This window comes from Dipodomys merriami, unplaced genomic scaffold (assembly GCF_024711535.1).
Source record: "Dipodomys merriami isolate MVZ:Mamm:240054 unplaced genomic scaffold, mDipMer1.0.p SCAF_18, whole genome shotgun sequence".
Taxonomy (NCBI): Eukaryota; Metazoa; Chordata; class Mammalia; order Rodentia; family Heteromyidae; genus Dipodomys; species Dipodomys merriami.
Window position 1 is genome coordinate 34,950,284 of NW_027203159.1, and position 22,937 is coordinate 34,973,220.

Here is a 22,937-nt window from a genome sequence, read left to right on the forward strand (position 1 = left end):
CAGGACGTGGCAATGGCCAACATCAAAGCATTACTGGAATAGACCCTGGGGCTGAGGCTGCCCTAAGCCTTTGCATTACAACTGCAAGCAATCCCAACTGTCTTCTAATCTTAGGTGAGCATCTTTAGGGCTAAGGCCACATAAAACTTCCAGCACAGTCTGTCCTACTCAATTTAGGCCTTGTGATTCGTGTGGGGGGGGGGGGGGCTGTGTGTGTGTGTCTGTGTGTGTGTCTGTGTCTGTGTGTGCGCGCATGTCAGGGCGCATTAGTACTGGAGCTTGAGCTCAGGCTCTTGTGCCCTTCCTTGGATTTCCAATCAAGGTTGGTGATCTGCCATGTGAGCCATACCTCCACTTCTGCTTTTTGCTGGCTAATTCAAGAAGAGTCTCATGGACTTTTCTGCCCAGGCTGGCATCAAACCTCAATCTGCCATACACCCACACCCAGTTGACAGCTCCATTTTTTTCTTCTGCCTTTATTTTAATTGCATTTTTATAACCTGTTCATGTACCCAAGAAACAAAACCATACAAATACACACCCCAACACATACTGAAATTTGACTTCAAGAATTTAAGCGGAAAGATGAATTTAGGGAGGAATATTTTATATTTTAATGTAGTCATATAGATGATAGCTTGGATTATTTAGACTACACATCTATTCTGCTTTCCCCGACACCCTCTCTTTCTCTCTCTTTATGCTAGTCCTGAGACTTAAATTCAGGAGCTGGACACTACTCTTGCACATTTTTGCTCAAGGCCAGTGCTCTACAGCTTCTAGATTTTGGATGATTAATTGGAGATGAGTCTCACCAGTTTCCTGCCCAGGCTACATTGAACTGCAATCCTCAGATCCCACCCTCCGGAATAGCAAGGATGACAGGCATGAGCCATGGGTACTCAGATAAGAAATCCATTCTTTCCATGCGTAGGCCCCTCCCAGATCCTGCATATCCACTTCCATTTCAGTAGGACAATGAAGGGCCCAGCCCATCTGGCAGGGGAGAAGAAAGGAGAATGCCCAAGGAGGCTCAGAAGGCCTAGGACCCGTAGGCTCCAAGGCACTCATTTATAGCAGCACAGCCCCATAGGGTGGGGGGGGAACAACCCCCTGGGGTGCTGGCTGAGACTTCTCTTCATGCCCAGGGTATTACTTTGCCCAGAGCTGCCAACATTTGAGCCAGTGCCAGTCTTTTGGGACAGCCTTTTGCCAGCCCCACTGGCTTCACATCTCCCCAAATCCTTCACATAGGAACAACCACAAAATTCAGGTCTCTCCTGCTCATTTCCTACCCCAAGAGCTTTGGCCTTGGAGAAGACAATGTGCAGGGGTTTTGTGGGGTCCTGACTGCTCAGCTACCAGGCTAGGGTTCTCTGTTATCAACTCTCCTGCCAGATAGGATGCAGTTCCCCACCCCAGTGCTGTATAAAATGATGACCCATCACTGACCTCTCACTCTGGACACCCCAGCCCCCTGCCTCAAAGTTCCCTTGGCAGGGCTACAGGCCTGCCTCAAGTTGGCAAGAAAACCTGGTCAACCCACCCTCCATCTTCCTTTCTTCCCCCCTCCTGGGGCTTGATCTCAGGGCCTGGGTACAATCTCTGAACCTCTTTTGTTCAAGGTTGGTGCTCTACACTTGAACCACAGCACCACTTTCACGTGCTTAATTCGAGATGTGTCACAGATTTTTCTTGCTTGGGCTGGCTTTAAACCATGATACTCAGATCTCAGCCTCCTGAGTAGCTAGGATTACAGATGTGAGCCACCAGTGCCTCACTCAACAATCTTTGCTCTGACTCTCCCTGTACTAGGGCTTTTGGGGGACCCTCACCGGGATCTTGAAGGTGTCCATAGACACCTGGTTCTCCATGGAGTCCAGTGAGGGCTGGTGGGCACCAGACGCAGAGTAGCTGATGGGGAAGGTCTGGGTGGGCCTGAAAAAGGTCATCTCGGCTGAGGCGATGGGTGGTTTGTGGGCATGCTTGTGGTAGCAATGGATGCAGAAGGTGGACAGCAGGATGGAGACGATGAAGGAGAACAGGACGGTGGTGGCGATCACCATGAAGCACAGCTCATCACACAGTGGGCCTCCAGCTGGAGCATCTGGCAAGGTACAATAGCCTGACATATGCCCCTCAAAGGCCTGATGCCCAGAGAGCCAGCTAAGGGTACCTACTGGCTCCAGGCACTGAGTGCATTCTATCCTACAAAGCTCGCTAGTGCTGTCTAGTGGTGGAAACTGAGGCCCAGCAAGGCTGGGCAGCCCAGAGAGGTCACACAGCAGAAGCAGGGTGCCAGTAACATCCATCAGATGCTTCCAGAAGGCTGAAATTGGTGGGTCTAGATATTGTTCCAAATATCTAGAAGTTTCTTCATAGAAGGTAGGAGGAGAGAAATAAAGGATCTATGATAACTCAGATATCAAGAGAGGGCCCCTGGACATGGGCTACATGTTGGCACCATTTGCCTCCTACCGCACATGCTGCCCTGGCTCTAGCAGGAAAGATGTGGTGTCAGATGGTGCCCAGGGCTCGGCAAGCAACTTGGCACAAGGACAGTCTGACTAGGGAAGAAGTCCTTTGGAGGAAGAATGCTTTCCTGACCAATTCTTTTATTTTAAAAAGAATTTATTTTTACATAGTTGTACAAAAAGATTACAATCCCAAAAGCAATTCATATTTGTGTGTGTGTGTGTGTGTGTGTGTGTGTGTGTGTGTGTGTGTGTGTGTGTGTGTGTGTGTGTGTGTGTGTGTGTATCTCTCTCTTTGGGTTTGAACTCAGGGCCCTGGTTCTTGCTTGGCTTATATTACTCTAGGCTAGAACTCTACTGCTTGATAACACACTTTCATTTCCTGTATTTTGTGGCTAATTAGAGATAAGTCCTTTCTTGGGAGTTACTTTCCACACTGGCTCTGAATCATGATTTTCCCATTTCAGCCTCCTGAGAGTTACAGGTGTGCACTATCAGTGCCTGACTCCTGGCCAATTCATCTCTGAGACCTTAGACCAGCAATTAGTCTGAAGAACCCAATCTTCTCCAGGGGCTATGTCAATGGGGAAATGGGGCCATAAGGAAGAAGGGACCACCTCCTTGCTGTTCCCTCCCTCCATGGCCTCTGGATGTAGCAGCACATCTCCCTAGCACTCAGGGAAGGCTGGACACTGTGCTAGCTGCTATTCCCCACTCACCTTGGTGTTCCTCAGGCTCACAGAAGCATTTTTTCTCTTCTGGGAAGCAGTTGCAGATGCCATAGCCAGCTTTAATCCCTCAGCTCTCACCTGGCTCATGCCCCTCAACAATGCTGCCACCTGAGAACAAATAAGGGCCTGTTCATCAGCTAGAGTGACCTGTCAACTCAGGGCTCCTAGACTAAAAGGGCTGTATTGCCAGGAGGCACCAGCCACTCTGCCCCTTGGAGGGCAGCCACGGCAGATCCCCTGGCCAGAGGTCATCACCATTCCATCCCTACTGGCTACTCAGCCACGGAGGGGGAGCCACAGACTGTCCAGAAGAGACTACAAGTGATTTCTTGGGATCCAAGAGGGGTGATACGATAGTAAGGGGTTTGTGGACTTGAGTGTGTCAATAGAATATGGGCACTAGTGGGCCATGCAGATACTGCAGAGGTCAGGCTTCCAGGCAGGCCTCATTGTTTTACGGGGCACAGAACCACTTTCCAAATTAAAACTTATGCTTCACATATGCTCAAGGAACTATCAGCATTGTGAGTGTGTGTGTGTGTGTGTGTGTGTGTGTGTGTGTGTGTGTGAGTGCGAGCGCACGCGCGCGCGCGCCATACTGGGACTTGCACTCGGCAGGGCACTGTCTCTTAGCTCTTTTGCTCAAAGCTAGGGCTCTACCACTTGAGCCCTTTTGGCTTGAGCCCACTACTTTTGGCTTTTTGCTGGTTAATTGTGGGTAAGAGTCTCATGGATTTTCCTGCTAGAGTTGGTTTCAAACTATGATCCTCAGCTCTCAGCCTTCTTAGTAACTCAGATTAAAGGTCCCATGGGGATCAGTGGCTCATGCCTCTTATCCTAGGTATTCAGAAGGCTGAGATCTGAAGATCATGGGTCAAAGCCAGCCTGAGCAGGAAAATTCCAATTAACCACCAGAAAACCAGAAGTGGAGCTGTGATTCAAAGTGGTAGAGAGCTAGACTTGAGCACAAAAGCTCAGAACAGCACCCAGGCTCAGAATTCAAGCCCCAGGACTGGCAAAATAATAAAAATTTAAAAAAAAATTGCAGGCCGGGCTGATTATGCACTAACAGTCCTCTACCATTGAGTCACACCCAAGCTTCACTTATGCCACACAAACAATTGATGTGGCCTTTCTGGCTGTATCCAGAGAGATAGAATGCTCTACCCACAGTCTAGGGGTGCTTACGGAGACAGTCCTGAGGGCAGATGTTGATGTCCCGGATCTCCACGGCATCACAGTGGTTGTCAGGGCAGGTGCTGGTGCTGGGGGAGCAGGTAGAGAAATTCCTGGTGATCCCTATGGGACAAAACACAACAGGTTGTCGCCCCACGTGGGCCTGTCCTGCCCTGGTTACACTGTCTGATGGCATCTCCAGCCAGCTCTGCTCCCCTAAGGGAAAAGAAACCCAACCCCAAGAAGAGACACAACCCACAAATCTTGTCCAGCAGTGGATGATACATCAGTATGGGCAGTCTTCCATCAAGGAAGCTCAAGGGGGTTGAAATAGTGTCAAAGTCACACCTCTAGCTCAGCACGATCATCCTAGCTATGCAAGAGTATGAGATCTGAAGGTTGGGCTTTGAAGCCAACCCCAGGCAAGAAAATCCATGAGACTCTTAGCTCCAACTAACAAGCAAAGAGATGGAAGTGGAGCTGTGGTGCAAACAGTAGAGTGCCAGTATTGAGCAAAAAAGCTAAGGGACAGCACGTAGGTCCTGAGTTCAAGTCCCAAGATGAGTACTGAAACATAAGCAAATAAATATACAAAAAAGACTGTCCCTGGTTCAGGATCTCCACAGCAGTGATTACTCTTATGGAATGGTCCATTGTGCCCAAAGCTATGTCCCCTGGCCTAGAAGCTTCTGGATAAGCCACTTGGTCTTCTATATACCCCAACCTTTCCAAGCCTGCAGTGAATGCAACTCAGGGCAACTATAGTTCCAAGATGGCACTAGTCCTTGGGACCATGCACCCCACCCCCTTTGTTGGCACTAGACCCACAGGGAACAAGGTCCAAGGAGCAACAGGATGGGAGAAGGGCATTTCCCAGTTCACTGGCCACCCTCCCTGCTTCTGGTGACCAGCCATGGCCTCCTTTTACCTCACCATTCCCATCTCCCTGCCTCCACTTGCATCTGCCCGTTGGAGAACCAAGGCCGCCACAGTCCTCACACTCAGATTGCCGCTTGCTGACCGCACAGGACAGGGGACAGCCAATATCCTCAGCTACATCTGGGGAAGACAGCCAAGCAAGGGTCACAGGCCAGTCTGCGCCCAACATCCAGAGATGGGGGGGGGTGCTGCAGCCACATGACCCCCAAAATGCTAAGTCCTGGGAAGATTACGGTTGACTTGAGAACACTGGACTTAGGGTGTGGTATCAGGGTCACACTTAAACACAGGAGAAAGAATAAAAATCAGGGTCAGGGAAAGACATTCAATAGGGTTACCAGTATCCTGAATTTCAGATAATCAATGAGCACTTGCTCTGTGCTTGTTTAAACAGAGGCATGTTGTCTTTTACCTTGTCGATATTTACTTCTTTCCTTTCTTCTTTTCCTTCTTCCCTTCCTTCCATCTTTCCTTTCTTTCTCTCCCTTTTTAAAATCCTGAATTCTGGGCCTGGATGCTCTGCCTCAGCTCTTCAGGTCAAGACTAGTGCTCTACCACTTGAGTCATGGTGCCACTTCTGGCTTTTTTTCTTTTTGCTTATGTGGTGCTGAGGAATCAAACCCAGGGCCTCAGGCGTGCAAGGCAAGCACTCTACCACTGAGCCACCTTCCCAGCCCCTTTCTCTCTTTCTTTTTCAAGTTCTGGGGGCTTGAACACGGGGACTGGGGCTGTCCCTTAAGCTTTCTTTTTCATTCAACATTACCACTCTACCACTTGAGCTACAGCTCCACTGCTAGCTTTTTACTGGAAGCTGGAGATAGGAGTCTCAGATTTATCTACCCAAGCTGTCCTTGAACCTTGATGCTCATATCTCAGCCTCCTAAGTAGCTAGGATTATGGGACGGAGACACCAGCATCCAGCTTTCCTGCATCTGCAATTTGTTACTTGCCTGAAAGTCTGGAATTTTCCACTTAAGAGTCACTTGGGAAATTTTAGGGTTTAGAGCATCTCAAAGAGTTTGGATTTGCTGATTTAAGAATACTCAACCTGTACCAATAAGTTGTTTCTATTTTTTCTGAAATTCAAATTTAGCCAGAGGCTTTAGGTTTTCTGTTGATGGTGGTAGTTGTGTGTGTGTGTGTGTGTGTGTGTGTCTGTCTGTCTGTCTGTCTGTCTGTCTGTCTGTCTTGTGTGTCAGGGCCTGAGCCCTCTCCCTAAGCTTCTTACTTAAGGCCAGCATGCTACTACTTAAGCCACATCTCCCTATCTCCATACCCAGCTTGTTGGTGGTTAAATAGAAATAAGTCTCACAGCTTTTCCTGCCCAGGCTGAGATCACTGAATAGCTGGGATTACAGGTGTGATCCACAGAGCCCAGCTAGAGGCCTGAGTTGCAGCTAGCAGCCTGTAGGCAGGCATGTGTAAAGACCGCTGGCAGGGTGGTAAGAAGTGGGATGTCTGCCAAAGGGCTTTCTCGGGGTAGATGCCTCATAATGCCATCTTCCCAGCAAGGCTGTTTTATAGGCAACGCTTTTCCCACTTGTGGAAACAGCCAGATTTGGGGGGAATGTGGGGAAGGGGCAGAATGGCTCCATGACACCCAGAACTCACATGTCCCCTGCACAGCAATGATGAGTGAGGCCTGCGCTTGCCTGCGGGTGTGGCGGTCGGTGGCCACCACAGTGTAGGTGTAGTGGAGTTCCCCACATTCGGGCTGCTGTAGCACCTCAGTGTCATTCACAAACAGCGTCCCTGAGATGTCCTTTGAGGAGGTGATCACACCCAGGGCTCTGCAGCTGGTGTTGGAGGCGTGAAGCTTGTACTGCAATTGGATTCCGCTGAATTCCTGACAATGTTCCACACACACTTTTCCAATCTGGGGTGGAAAGTGGTTACAGAGCACCCCCTGCTTAGCCAGTGGCTGGAGAGGCTCTCCAAAAGCTACCAGACTGTCCCCACCCACACTCCAACTTGGTCTGGAGATCTGAGTCCCCCTGGATAGCAAATTGTCCATCCCACCTGCCTTCCTAGTCCTGCCACCCAGGACTGCCTAGGTCATTGTCCCCAACCACCCAACCTCTGGCCTCAGCCATGGGCTGTGTGTGGGTGTGTGTCTGTACACATGTGAGTGTGTGTGCCAGGGCTTGAACTCAGAGCCTGGGCTCTGTTCCTTAGCTTTTTCATGCAAGGCTGGAGCCCCAGCTCCACTTCCCCACAGGCTTCTTCCTCTGGCAATGTCCAGCCCTCAAGCTGCGCTTTTTGGACTTTCCATTCCACTTGATCACTGGAGTTAAGCATTGCCATTTCATAATTAAGAGCCAGGTGCTAGCCATGAGAGCCACGTGAGCCATGGCTCACACCTGTAATCCTAACTACTCAAGAAGCTGAGATCTGAGGATTATGGTTCAAGCCAGCCCAGGCAGGAAAGTCTGTGAGACTCTTATCTCCAATTTACCACCAAAAACCTGGAAGTGGAGCTATGGCTCAAGTGGTAGAATGCTAGCCTTGAGCAAAAAGCTCAGAGACAGAGCCAGTGGCCTGTAACCCTAGTACACAGGCGGCTGAAATCTGAGGATTGAGATTTGAAGCCAGAGAGGGCAGGAAGTCTGTGAGACTCTTTCCAGACCACACCAAAGGCTGTGGTCTGGAAAGTTTCACCTGCTGAATTTGCAAAGAAACTCAGAAAGCAAAATAAGAAAAATACCTAAGGACGAGTCTTTAATGGTGAAATGTTCTCCATTAGTGAGTGGATGTGGGCAATGGGGTAGAATCATAGTATCCTTTCCTCTCCTCAGTTTCTTTTTGAGCTGGTGCTCTACCATTTGAGCAACATCTCCAGCCTAGTTTTTCATAGTTAATTTCCAAAAAACTGGAAATGTAATCTTGAGGAATGTATTTTTTTACATGGGTTGGTTTCAAGTCACAAACCTTCAGATCTCACTCTTTTAAAAGGCTATGATTGCAAGTGTGAACCACTGCCTCCTGGTTTCTGATTTTCTTATCTTTTTAACTTTTTGTTCTGGTAGTCAGGCTTGAATTCAGCACTATGCACTGTCCCTGAACTTTTTCACTCAAGGTGGGTGCTCTACCACTTGAGGCACAACTTTACTTCCAAATTTTTAGTGGTTATTGGAGATAAGAGTCACTTGGACTTTCCTGCGTGGCATAGCTTTGAACCCTAATTTTGAGATCTTAGCTTCCTGCGTAGCCAGGATTATAGGCATGAGCCACCACTGCACAGAATTAATGCATTATGATGTTGCTGTGATCGAACTTTTTCTTTGGTGGTGCTGGGAATCAGATTCAGGATCTTGCACATGCTAGGCAAATCTGCCACTGAGCTTTATGTCCACTCCTTTCATTATCTTTTATAAACTTTTATGACTTGTTTCTCCGCTTCTTTATTATAGCAATGCTAGGGATGAAACCAAGGGCTTTACATATTTTAGATATGTGCCACCACTGAGCTATATTCTAAGCCTTTTGTACTTATCATTTTTAATCAATATATTCTAAAGACAAATAAAAATACATCAGCCAGGCACTAGTTCTCATGCCAGTAGCTGCTCAGAAGACTGTGAGCTGAGGATTACAATTCTAACCAGTCTGAGCGGGAAAGTCCCTGAAATTTATCTCTAACCACCAAAAAGCTGGGAGTAGAATCGTGTCTCCACTGGTAGAGTGCTAGATCTGAGCAAAATTGCTAAAGGGTGGTGCCCAGGCTGAGCTCAAGCCCCAGTACCAACACACACACACACACACACACACACACACTCACACACGAATACACTGTAAATTCTCAAGCAAATGTATTTACAGATTGTAAAACTGCAAGAACTCACCTTCTCTGCTAGAAATTCTCACCAAAGAAGATTTATTTTTGTCCAAATTAGAGTGACTCAAGATCAATGGCTGTGAAAATGACTTTTTTCACCTAACAATCTAAACAAGAATATCTTTCCAAGTAGGACTGTATCAATTCATCCAGCATTATTTTTGTGTGATTTTCAATTGATCATAAAGCTTGAACTAGGGGTCTGCACACTGTACCAGAGCTCTTCTGCTCAAGGTTAGCACTCTACCACTTTAAGTCTTAGTCCCACTTCTAAGTTTTAGATGGTTAACTGGAACTACAAGTCTCATGGACTTTCCTACCCAGGCTGGCTTGAATTCTGGTCCTCAGATCTCAGTACCATAAGTAGCTATGTGGAACACCCAGCCCCACATTGCTATCAGGTGGGTCAAAAAAAATCTTGTCATTGGGAATAACAAGTAGCTCAGAGGGGATGGTCACTCTCCTAAAAGGAAGGGACCCCAATTGCATAAGGGTGGCACCGTGGCCGCTACCTCTTTGTCCCTGTGCCCATGGCTATACTTGGGCTAATCTGTATTTGGTGGGCTAATGCAGGGACATTGGCTATGGGGCATTTTCTCACCCCCTCCTTGCCCTGCCTGCAATCTGCCAAATAGAGTGGAATACCACTGGAATTACTGGGACCCCAGGTATGCAGCGGACCCCAGGCTCACCTGAGCATAACGATGAGCCATCCTGCTCAGGGAAAAGGAGTAGGTCCTGGGCAGGTACAGGCTGACAGACAGCACAGAGACATTGAAATGGAGGATGACAACCCCTGATCTGGGGCCCTGGAAGTCAGAGTCATTGATGAGCACAGCCAATGATAAGACTCGGCTCTCTGAGATGGGGAGGGTCCGCTGGAGAACTAGCTCTGTGGAGGCAGGTTGGCAAGATGATGACCAAGTCTCAGTGGTCCAGGATTGTCCCCTCCCCCAGGCCACAGTCCCACACACCTCCTCTACACACACAACCACACAACCCCATAGACACACACGTGCCTATGTTAACAGGTCTCACAGCCCACTGTAAGAATGAATAATCATGCACTCCCATGTATATAGTACATAAAGGCTTTGTGTGACCACACAGGAAATCCCAACAACTACTTACTGTAGTAGTGTAGGGTTGCCCGCACTGAGCTGTTGTTTGTTTGAACCAACGTCTGGTTGGGTGAGTGTTCCACACGGAAGGTCTGCTGAGCCCAGGGGTCCCTGGTGAGCAGAAGGCTTGTATACTGCCTCACCATCTCCCTGGATGCTGGCACAACATCGGCATCAAACACACACAGGGTTGCTAGCACAGTACCCTGTGGGATGCAGGAATGCAAGTAAGAGCAGTCACATGAACTCAAGCCTGGGGCTTTACCACTCAAATTCAACTGCTTCACTTCAGGATCGCTTTTTTTAGTGGTTGATTGGAAATTAAGAATTTTACTCTAGGGGCTGGGAAGCTTGGCTCAGTGGTAGAGCGCTTGCCTTGCATTTCTGAGGCACTGGGTTTGATTCCTAAGTACCACATAAGCAAAAAGAAAAAAGCCGGAAGTGGCTCTGTGGCTCAAGTGGTAGAATGCCAGCCTTGAGCTGAAGAGCTGAGGGTCAAAGCCCAGGCCCAGGGTTCAGCTTCCATGACTGGAACAAAAAAAAACAAAAAAGAATTTTATTCTTTTTCCTGGCTTCAAATCAGGATCCTCAGATCTCAGCCTCCTGAGATGCTAGGATAACTGGTGGCATCAGCCACCAGTGTCCAGCGAAAAGGACTTTTGAGCCAAGCCAAAAGAGACCTTGTTCCTTAATGGCTTCCTGTGCAGACACTTATTTGCCTCAGATGTAATTTCCTCCAGCCCTACTGTCTAGCAAACTGCATCTTGGACACCCAGAGAAACAGGCCATACCCATGGCTTTCCATTCCCATTGTGCCCACCAGTGAGGGAGCCTGCAGTAAGGCCTGATGTCCAGCAGGAGGTGATCACACCCAATCAGCAGCACAGACATCTTGTTTTTGGGGTCTCACTCAGTCCCCTTCTCTTTGTGAGCCCCAAAGGCTTTCCCATAGAAGCCTTGCTGCCTGCAGAAATGGTGTAATTCATCCGTAAGCCCAATTTCAGCTGCATGTTCCAGAAAGAACAGTAGTTTGATTTACTCAACATTCTGCAGAGGGCAGGGTATCGTTATCTTCTCTTATAATATTACAAATGGATTTTCCTAATTCTTATAGAACAGGATTCAAAGTGGCTACTGTACAAAATTGAAATTAACAAGAAACCAAACCGTTTTAAAAAAAGGAGCTTTTAAGAGTCACCTATTAAAAGAAGAAGAGGAAGAGGAGCAAGCTGAGGAGCAAGAAGAGGAGAAAAAAGAAGAAGAAGGCTGGCACTGATGACTCAGGCCTATAATACTAACTACATGGAGGCTGACATCTGGTGCAAAGCCAGCACAGGCAGGAAAGTCTCTGAGACATATCTCCAATTAACCACTAGAAAAATGGCATAGTGCTATGTCTCAAGTTGTAGAGTGCTCACCTTGAACTGAGGCGCTCACGGACAGCACCCAGGCTTAGAGTTCAGGCCCCAGGACAGACAAAAAAACAAAAAAGAAAAATAAAAGAAGCATTTTTGATATATTAATTAGGCCTAGTTACTATAACTGTACATGGAGCCATAGGAACAGTTACATAAACATCTGATTTTCACCAACAAGCTTCTTTTGCCTACATACCTATTAAATACTGGACATGTTACTCCAGGTTATTCCAGTACACTAATTTTTTTTTGGCTCATAATTTTGTTTTCTTGTAAAATACCTGACAGAGGGGTTACAATTCCTTGAGCAAGAAAATCAGTACATTTCTTATCAAGCATTGTTGCTTCGTCCTTTGTTTTCCCTTACCATCCCTTCCCATCTCCCCACAACCAACCCAGACAAAATTGTAAAGATCATTTTTCAACATAAAGATTTGTACATCTCATTGTTGCAATGGGTCCACCTGCATCCCTGTTTAAAGGATTTGTTTTTTCCCTTTCCCTACACAAATTATACCAACATCAAATACAGTGAGGGAGACATGTGGGGGAGACATACAAAGCAACAAAGAAAACATCTTATAAATATACTATAAACAATTGAATGAAAGCAAAAACATTTGAATACATATCTTAGGGTTCATTTCCCTAACCACCTTTTCTGCTTGACTCAGACATACACTAGTTAGTGCAAATAAGGGAAACCATGGGACCTATGTTTCTTTGGGCCTGGCTTACTTCACTTAATATAATTTTTTCCAAGTTTTTCCATTTCCTAACAAATGGGGCAATGTCATTCCATTGTGTATATATACCACATTTTCTTGATTCATTCATCTACTGAGGGGCATCTGGGTTGGTTTCACATCTTAGCTATGGTAAATAATGCTGCAATAAACATAGTTGTGCTGGTAGCTTTAGTATGTTCATTAAGTTTGCGATCATTTGGGTAAATGCTCAAAAGTGGGATTGCTAGATCATAGGGGATTCTATGTGGAGTCTTTTGAGAAAGCTTCATACTACTTTCGAAAGTGGCTGAACAAGTTTACACTCCCACCAAAATTCAGTAAGGCTTCTTCCCATATGCTCTCCAGTATCTGTTATTATTAGAGTTCTTTTTTATATATATCATTTGTTTATTGTGAAAATACTGTACAGAGGAGTTACAATTACATGGGCAAGATAATGCATTGTATTCTCCTCCTTTGTTTCCCCTTTCTATCCTTTCCCATCCTCCACCTGCCCCCCATCCAATTGTACCTGCCCACCCCTCCATGAAAGTTGTAAAGTTCATTTTCAACATAATGACTTGTACATCTCATTGTTGCAATGGGTCCACCTGTATCCCTATCTATTATTAGAGATCTTGATTACAGCCATTCTAAGTAGAGTGAGGTGGTATCTCTTTTGCATTTCTTTGATTTGCATTTCTTTTACGGCTAGGGAGGATGAGCATTTCTTCATGTATATATTGGCCTTCCTTTCCTCTTCAGAGAAGTTTCTAGTTAAGTCTTTAGCCCACTTATTAATTGGGCAGTTGTTTCTTTGAGGATTTCTTGTTGGGGGATTTAATTTTTTGTGTTCCAAGTATATTTTAGATATGAGACCCTTGTCCGTTGTATGGCTAGTGAAGATCTTCTCCCAATCGGTGGGCTTTCTATTGATCTTGCTAGCTATGTCCTTTGCCATGCAGAAGCTCTGCAACTTCATGCAATCCCATTTGTCCAACCTTTCTTTGATTTGTTGTGTTTCTGCATCTCTATTAAGAAAACTTCGGCCTGTGCCAAGGAGACCTAAGGTTTCTCCTGTAATGTTTTCAGGGTGTCTGCTTTGACTCTGAGGTGTTTGATCCATTTGGAGTTGATTCTGTTGCTGGGTGATAAAAAAGATCTAGCTTTAGTTTTCTACAAGTGATTAACATATTTTGTCAGCAACATTTACTGAAGAGGTTGTCTTTCTTCCATTCTATTGTTTTAGCTCCCTTATCGAAGATTAGATGCCTATATGTCTGTAGGTTCATTCCTGGGTTTTCAATTCTAATCCATTGGTCCTGAGGTCCAAGCTGTTTTTGGTATTGATATTCCTCCAGCACTGTTCTTTCTGTTAAAGATCATTTTTGCTATTCGGAGTCTTTTATTGTTCCATATGAATTTTTGGATTGCCTCTTCCATTTCCTTGAGGAATGAGGTTGGAATATTGATAGGTAGCACATTGAATTTGGAGATCGTCTTGGGAAGTATCACCATTTTCATGATTTTGATCCTTTCCATCCAGGAGCATGGGAGGTTATTCCAATTTCTAAGTTCAGTTTTGATTGCTTTTTTCAGGTTTTTAAAGTTTTCATCATAGAGATCCTTCACTTCTTTGGTTAAGTTAATTCCTAGATATGTTATTTTTGTGGAGTATTATGGATGGAGTTGCTTTCCAGCCACGCTTTTCTCATTGTTGGCATGCAGAAAAGCCATTGATTTTGGGGGGTTAATTTTATAACTTGCTACTTTGCAAAAGTTTTGAATCAGCTTGAGTGGAGTTCTAGGGATTATTTAAATACAAGATCATGTTATCTGCAAAGAGGGAGAATTTTACTTCATTTTTCCCTATTTGAATCCCTTTTATGTTTGCATCTTGTCTTATTGCTGTGGCTAGACATCCTAATACTAAATTCAAGAGAAGTGGAGAGAGTGGACATCCTTGTCTCATTCCTTAGTTTAGAGGAAATGGTTTTAGTTTTTCACTACTAAGTATAATGCTGGCTATAGGTTTGTCATATTGTATTGAGGAATGTTCCATGGATTCCTAATTTTTCCAGAGCCTTCATCATAAAGGGATGCTGGATCTTTTCAAATGCTTTTTCTCCATATATTCAGATATCCATGTGGTTCTTATCCTTGTTCTTTGAAGATGTGATTATGTTAATTGATTTGCATATATTGAACAAGCTTTGCATCCCTGAAATGAATCCTGTTTGATCTTGGTGTATGATTTTTTTGATAAATTGTTGAAGTCAATTGGCCAAAATTTTGTTAAGAAGTTTTGCATCAATGTTCCTCAAAGAAATGGGTCTTATGATGGCTTCATAAAAAGAGTTTGATAGTGAACTTTCTCTTTCAATTTCATTGAAGAGTTGGAGGAGTATTGGTGTGAGTCCTGCTTTGTAGACCTTGTAGAATTTCCCTGTAAATCCATCAGGTACTGGGCTTTTCTTAGATGGGAGTTCTCATATTACTGTTTCTATTTCAGTGCTTGATATGGCTCTGTTAAATTGGTTTAACTCTTCTTGGTTTAGTTTTGGCACAAAAAATGTGCCCAAAATTAATACCATCCATATATTGTTGTGAATTTTTAATGGCAAGAGATCTTTTAAGACAAACTTTAAACAAATTACTTTAGCTAAGCAATATCTCTCCAGGGATTGCTTATTCTACACAGCCATATTAGCATATGGCTAATACTTGTATTGAAGAATATTTCTATTGAAGAATGGTTGGTGGGAATTCCCTGGAGCCCTCCCAATACTTCACCTGTATTTTTGTCCAATTGTCTACAGCATTTTACATATCAACTGCACTTGTGAATACCTGCTGTTTGATGAAGATAGAGGTTACATCAAGCTAATATCTCACCTGACCTGGTAATTCTTTTGCCAATTTTAGCCCAGAGCACTTCACATTTTTTAAACTGCTAAGATTATGTAGTTGTTTTTAAGCAGGTCCTGAGCTGCCTTACTTTCCCAACTGCCTCCTTGCAGCAGGGGACACACCACATAGTATGCTCTGATTCCACCTCCCACAGATCCAAGACCAAGAAAAACACAGAAAAAGCTGACTGAAGTGAGTTGAACCCCAACACAACCATGTACAGAACTAGAACTGTATGAAATCACTCTTGGTGGGAAGTTGATCCACATATTTTCTCAACAGAGGGTGCAGAAGTCTCCACAGTATGAGTGTCTGCTGAGTGAAACACTCCCATTTAGCACCACCAGAATTTCTCAGCCTCACACAGGGTGAGTAGAAGAAGGGTAGGTCTTGAACATGTCTCTTCCCCTTACCTCTTCAATTTCCAGGTGGTCTCCAGGTTTCAGAAAACGTGGTAAGCATTATGCCCACCTTTGGCCCTCAGCTCCACCCAGACCAGAGCTCCTCCCAGGACTAAACTTCCGACCATACAGTTGGCCACTCCCTTTCTCTGCCCAGACCCCCCTGAGCACCCATCTCACTTCCTGCCCCCAGACTCACCTGCTATATTAATAGGGACAGACATCATGTGCTCTCTCTCCTGGGGAACTATATCTCCTCTAATAAACCTTTAAATAATCTTTCTCCTGTGGCTGCCTGCCTCCACGTGGTCCCCAGGACACATGTGAAGGATTCCTTTCACATATAAACTTATAATACGTGGCAGAGAAATAGGAACATACTTTTGGAAGATTTCTAATTGATTCCAGAAAGATCTTTGGATGGCATGTTTGGGATCAACAAGTTGGCTTTCTGAGTGGCAGAAAGACCACAGAGCCCTGGAACATCTCAGCAGGCATGCCTCCCCTATAGAAATTTCTGTCACTTGGCAGCTGGCCCACCTAGGCCATCTGCCAGTGAATTAAAGGAACCCAGATTTACCCCTTGGCAATGGGATCCCAGATAAGCCCCCATATGTTGTAAGATGGAATTATCCCAGTAGCCACATTTTGGAAGATGGAATATTGGAGTCTTTATTACAACACTAGTGCCAGGCCACTAGTTGTTACAAAGGCCTACCTACAGCCCCAAATACACTTAACAAGGTTAGTAAACAGTCCAGAAAGGAAAGAAAGAAAAACATACCAACAAACAAACTCAGCTCTGATGGAGAGCTGAATTGGAATGGCATCTTGACCAATGACAAGCCAGGAGACAGGAAACAGTACTCTATCACAGACACATATGTGACATGGTGTTTTGATGGATGGGCCTAAATAGTGTCCAGGCAGGGGGGCCAGGTCCACAGTAAATTCCTAGTTCTGGCACTGGACTGACATGTTCAGTAACCTATAACCCAAATGCCCACCCTCTCACCAGGGTTCTGGGCATGCTCATCAGCTGGGAAGCAGGGACATTTCCTTTCCACAGCATGAAGACAACATGCCAGACCCACCATCCACCATGTGGGCAATATGGTGCCAGCCAGACCTGACCTCCTTACTTAATATAATATATATGTATATATACATATGTATATACATATATATTCAAAGGAAATAAACATATTAGTGGAAACTTCAGAAGAAAATTACTCTCATAGTATGCCTTATATATGTCTCTATATATGAATATTGAGAAGAGATTGAAATTGAGCACTTTTGAATACTGCTATCATGTCTAAAGTGGAGAGGAGGGACAATTTAGAAACTGAGGAAATATCATCTGTGCCATCGGAGTTCTTTTCTTCTCCTTGGTATATTAGGAGTTACAGCACCAGAAAAATCCATATACTAATCTTGATAATCTGGGCTCATATTTGTGGACCTACAAAGCATGAAGGACCTATAATATCATTTTATTAAGAAACAATTAAGTAGAGTAAGTAGCTTTCATGTCCTTCCATTCTAACTCATCTGCAATGGAAATTTATTTTTCCTAGGATAATCCTTACTAAAAATACAAGCCCTTTGGATTCAAACACAGAAAGCTTAATGTGGAAAGGGAGACAAGTAAGGTATTATGAGATGTCTCATCCTGTGTATGCCACCAGATTAATCTATAAAGATTAAAAAGTGATGTAATCTACAAAAAAGGAATACTATTGTAATCTGTTTGGAATGTGGATAGTTATTGGGTACCTTCCCAATTAAAAAGGAATGTGGTCTTTCTAGCCACTTCTGTCATTGCCTATGTAATTCTTTAAGCACTGCATTTCACTGGGACTAGGTCATTGTTTCTACCCCTGTGATGGAGAACATATGAGATTATGTCATTCAGGCAGTTCCAAGTAAGAATGAAAACAATAAACAAAAATCAAGCCCGTCACTCATCCAAAAACAAACAAAAAACCAACATAAGGTAACTTATCATCCTTCACACAGCCCAAGATTTAGAATTTCATAATGCCCAGGAGAGTCAGCTCAGCATAAAGCCACCAACAGACAACAATGAAACTTTTCTGCCTCTATTCTGAGACAAAGCATAGGGTACAATGGAGAGACATTATGTGTTGTGGCTTGATAAGACCAAGAAGACAGATAAGTTTGAATTCACAAACTAATTTGATGGCATTAAAGAAATTGTTCAGAGACATCTACAAGTCTGAGATTGTCCTCACTTTATCTCCCACTTGTCCATTTCAAAGTATAAGATGATCTCTAGATTACTCTATTTTTCCAAATACAGTGGAAGAGTGGAGTGCCATTTTTTAAGCTTTGCAAAGAACATTGTCAACAAAAGGAGCAATAGGTTGGTTTTACATAATAAAGTGATATTAGATGGTGTTGAGACCTGACCGCTTAAGGTCTGAATCAAACCATTTGGCTTTTTACATATTAACATAATTGAGAGGAAAGTCATCTTTGAGTGAGTATCATCTTTCCACCTTTGAAAATTAAAAGAATGGCTGTAAAATATACTGAATTAGCATTACTGGAAGAGAATAGCAACATATTTACATATATTGATTAATTTCTTTCAGTTTAGCTAAATGAAACCCAAGAAAATGCACCTGAAAAATGGTTGAATAGATCAATGGCACAAAAAAATGCCAATGAGGGGGTGTTGGAAAAGGAATTTAAATCACAAGAATAGTTTACATTTGTAGTAGGCAAGATTGATCCATTTAAACAAGTCTGGTTTACTGCCTGGATATGAGGAAATATGTAGTAAGTTTTTAAGACAGTGAATGAACCCACAACTGAAGTACATGTAATCAAAGTGCTCTATTGCATGGAATTATATCCTGTTTGATATTTCCTCTAGGCTTATATCTTTAGTGTTAGGTATCAAAAGCTGTGCTTTATAATCACATACACCCCAACAAGGTTACTGAGTTTTATCATCTCTTCTACTTGAAATATATATCATAATTTGGTATGTCTGCACCATATGTAATTGTTTTGTGAAGAGACCACAAAGAAAACAAAACCTTAGTAAAATATTAATGAGGAATTGAAGTGCAGGCACAGCTCACTCTCCTAAAAGATGAAACTGCCTACTACAAATGTAGTCAGATATTATACTATCTGATGTCAGGCATGTCAGGCATGTTTGAGGAACTTTGGACACACAGCATCATTGTAGACATCTGTGAGCCTCTCCTGATTCCCCAAAATGTCCCAGGAGGTAGACCTGTGCCCAGTTGATTTCAAATAAGATGCCTTAATTCAGCCAGCCACTAATCACTATACTTGACAACAAATTATGTAGAGCACCTCTTGTATTTTCAGCTTTCAGGACAGCCACTGTTTTAAAAAAATGTCAGCAAGTTCTGGTTTTCTTGTATTAAGACCCCAATTTGCCTCATAGAAAATATATTCCTTAATTCTTCTGTAAATTGCTTTCATTATCAGGTGACAAACTCATTAGTCATGCACCACCAAGTATTTTACTATTATTAGTCCTATTTTTCAGATTAATTGTACATTTACAGAAAACTGAAGTTGCAAGAGGTGAGATGACTAGATAGTAAACAGTAGACAGAAATCATTGCTGTGAAATGGAGCTGAGATCATCCCAGGTTCACTTCTAATCTGAGATATCTTTTGGTAAAAATCTCACTGGTGAACAGAGTGTGGTAATGATATCTAAAACTTTTCCTTATCATGAAAATAATGGGAAGGCTGGCAAAATGATTCATCATCTTTGCAGGAAATTTCAGAAACCTAAAGAGGTGTTCAGACCAACTGGGGAAGCTTTTATGATGGACAAATATCTGGATAGAGATGAACTCCATATCTTTTTAAAGACGTTAAATCTAGTTGTCATTACAGGTTTACAGTTGCCTTGAAAAATGATCACAGTTGTTCCAACAGCGGCAGGTTGCCGCCACCAAAGAAAAAAGAGAATTGCTTTAGGTCCTGCATTTCTCCAAATGTGTATTGCCTGACATTTTGAAGATATTGCCATCTACTATACAAGGTGTGTTGACAAGACTCAGAACTGATCCAATGAGCTTTTGTCTGTTTGCAAAAATAATCACAGGAATAGAATTGTAAGTTGAAGATACAATGAGAGGAAACTCTCTAGATGGAGTGGAAAGCAACAAGATGTATACACATATACTCTCCTCATTTTGACAAAGTCAAAGAAGAGGCTTAAAAAGCTCCAAGATAAGAAGTTTTGTAATAAACTGCTAGAGACCAGACAAAGGAGAGACAAAACCAGTGAAACAAGGAATTTCAATGGTCTTTTTCATTAGCAACAAGGGAAGCCAGAAATAACAAAGTGCTGAAAGTGTAAAATAGTCACACAAGCATGTTATTTTACATTCATCATACTGCCTTTTGAAAATAAAAGCCAGCCTGAGCCTTGATGATTTTCACCTATATTCCTCCTTAGGGGCTGAGATTTGAAGATTACAATTTGAAGCCCAGCGTAGCCAAGAAAGTCTGTGAGAATCTTATCTCAATTCACAATCAAAATAGGTAGAAGTGGATCTGTGGATTAAGACTTGAGTACAAAAGCTCAGAAAGAGTGCTCAGACCTTGAGTTCAAACTATAGGACTCACAGAAAAAAATAAAGGAAAGCAGAAAGGAAAGAAAAGGCAAGAAGGAAAGAAGCTAGGAATGTAAGAGATGCGAAATTAAGACAATCATTCAAAACTAAAGAACTTATTGACAAGAACAGGAGATTGTAGCAAATGATAGCAATTTACTGGATGAAGGAAAAAGGCAAGGGTAGAGGTAAGTGCTATGTAAATTCAGAAGACATTTTAGTGCTGTATTTTTTCTGAGTGTTGAAAGCTAAATAACTACTCCCCAAACTCCACTTCTAAACCTAAACTATGTGGACATTGCCTTATGTAGAAAAATGTAGTTTTCAAGTGGAATATAAAGATGTGAAAAGTGTTGACAAAATGGCCAGAAATTGGTTCTTATATATAGGTGGCAAGAGGAGTCAAAGTCCAAGGATAAGGGAACACTAACAATATGAAGTGATATATTTGGAAATAGAAGATTGAGCTAAGGAACGAAAGCTGCCAAAGAGTAGGAAAGAATATCTAGGTCACTTTTTCCTCCATGTAATAGACAAACTGAGACACAGCAGTCATTAATGCCTCACAAATGTAGAGTCCAGGAAATCCAAGATCATGGTGCTATCATGTGGCATTTCCTTCTTCCCTAAAAACACACAGAATCAGGAAAAAGAGCATGTGGGGAAAAACATCATTTATTCCTACAAGAACGTGAACACTATAACACTATAACTGAGAAAACTATGAAGTGGCTCATCTGTGAATTGGGTAAGAATTTCGCTTTAAAATTTGATAGCTGGTGTTTATTGTATAGGCAGCCAGAACTTTTTGAAATGTGATGGGATTTCATTTGTTATTTCCCCCCAAAGCTACTATTTTGTATTTCACACTGCTTCCTGACCATGGAAACAAAGTTGTCTATTACTTAGCTGAGAAGAAAGGCAGGGTACTAACTACAGGAAGTGGTAGCTGAATTTTAAACAATGTGCTATAAATAATTAGTGAGCATCATGGCCAATTTCACACTATCATTAGGGAGATGCACGTTTGTTCTTTCCCTCTATTTTCTTTCCTGTTTTATTTTTATTTTTATTTTTTGAGTTAACTTGTTAGGACCAGGTAAGATTAGACCAACAGAGTATTAGACTAAGGAAGAAGGAAATTTACTGAGGTAATTAAGTCCCGGACCTAAAAATAATAATTGCAAAATTAAAAAGAGGAACAAAATTGGCTTGACATTTACTGAGACTTGCAAAGCAAGTAACAATAGGTCAGCAGTCTACTAAGATAACCACCAATGTCACAATGTCTGTTTTTTTTTTAATTATGATTGCATTTAGCTTTTATTGCTTAATAAGGCCAAACTTGAAAAGTATAATCTCACTTTAGAAGAAAACCTCCAGATTAGTCATTAAAAGGGAAACAAAGGAAGAGGCTACAGTGCTTGATAAGAAATGTACTCATTATCTTGCCCATGTAACTGTAATCCCTCTGTACAGTATTTTCACAATAAAAAATTAAAAAATTAAAAAACGGAAAAACTCAGAGAAAAAGTCTTGAGTAAATCATTAACTCGTTTAAACACCAAGTTACTGAGATTTGTTAACAGGTAAAAACTATGGATAGATTGAGTGTATTGTGGTCAATATCAGTAAACCCCAAAATTGGCAACAGACAGGATCAAGATGAGAACTTTGTGTTGATTATTGAAAATGTAATCACTATTTACAGAAGAAGAGCAAACTTGCTTCCTTGCTAATTGTGAAATTACCACTGAGCACCTACAAGAGGACTCTATGGTTTTTGCCTTTATATTCCCTGAGTTATCTGAGTTCAAGGCTGTTCTTCACTGTACCCATAATGGGTCAATCACCCTATATGTAATAAAGATGACTAGCCCGATTGACCAGGTGTTGGTGACTACTTTCACTGATTGTGGGTTCAAGTCCCATTGGTCCCAGGAACTTGAGATATTTCAACCTCTGAAGATTTTTATTGTGCTGGAGACACACCATCATGTTTCTCTTCTGTTTCTTTAAAAAAAAAATGTTATTGAAGATGATGGGTGGTGTTGTCCCCAGTGTCTGTCCTACAGAGTTTAGTGTTTTTGCCAGGTGCCGGTTGGGGACAGCAATCTTACTATGTTCCCTGTTAATGGTGATCCCAAGCATGCCTGTCAGCATGGTCTGATGAAAGGGGAAAAGTGCGGCCTCTCTAAATTTTGCCAAGTCCCACTGGAATTCTCCTGACCGCCACCTCCCGAATAGCCTAGGAAGCGGCAAGAGCAACCATGCCAGCCCCAACAACAAATACTATTTTCTGCAAGAAAACTCACTATGATTTCAGTCGTGAATCAACTTACAATCTTGTAATGTCAACAATACTTAGAAAGGAGCACTTGAGTGCCGCCCAGTCCTTTCATTCCTACCAGCCCCGCCTTTACAGACCGAGTCACGTGAGGCGAATCGCTGTCATAAGTGATTTAGGAGTGGGCTGGATCTTCTGCCTCTGGCTTCCGGCTTCCTGAGTTTCCTGCGTCAACGGAAGTTGAGGCCGCCATTTTGACGCGGGTGGAGCGTTGTGG

At 43.1% G+C, this 22,937-nt stretch overlaps 1 protein-coding gene across 1 annotated transcript in view; it reads right to left on the minus strand.

Annotated features, from left to right (window-relative positions):
• The window catches only part of LOC138830008 (proto-oncogene tyrosine-protein kinase receptor Ret-like), a 37,254-nt gene that overhangs the window by 14,099 nt on the left and 218 nt on the right, over positions 1 to 22,937 (minus strand). Inside the window, 8 exon segments of the mRNA XM_070026481.1 lie at positions 1,836 to 2,092; positions 3,194 to 3,313; positions 4,394 to 4,504; positions 5,315 to 5,440; positions 6,932 to 7,196; positions 9,848 to 10,047; positions 10,287 to 10,482; positions 22,447 to 22,539. Of these exon segments, the coding sequence (XP_069882582.1) occupies positions 1,836 to 2,092; positions 3,194 to 3,313; positions 4,394 to 4,504; positions 5,315 to 5,440; positions 6,932 to 7,196; positions 9,848 to 10,047; positions 10,287 to 10,482; positions 22,447 to 22,539 (1,368 nt within the window).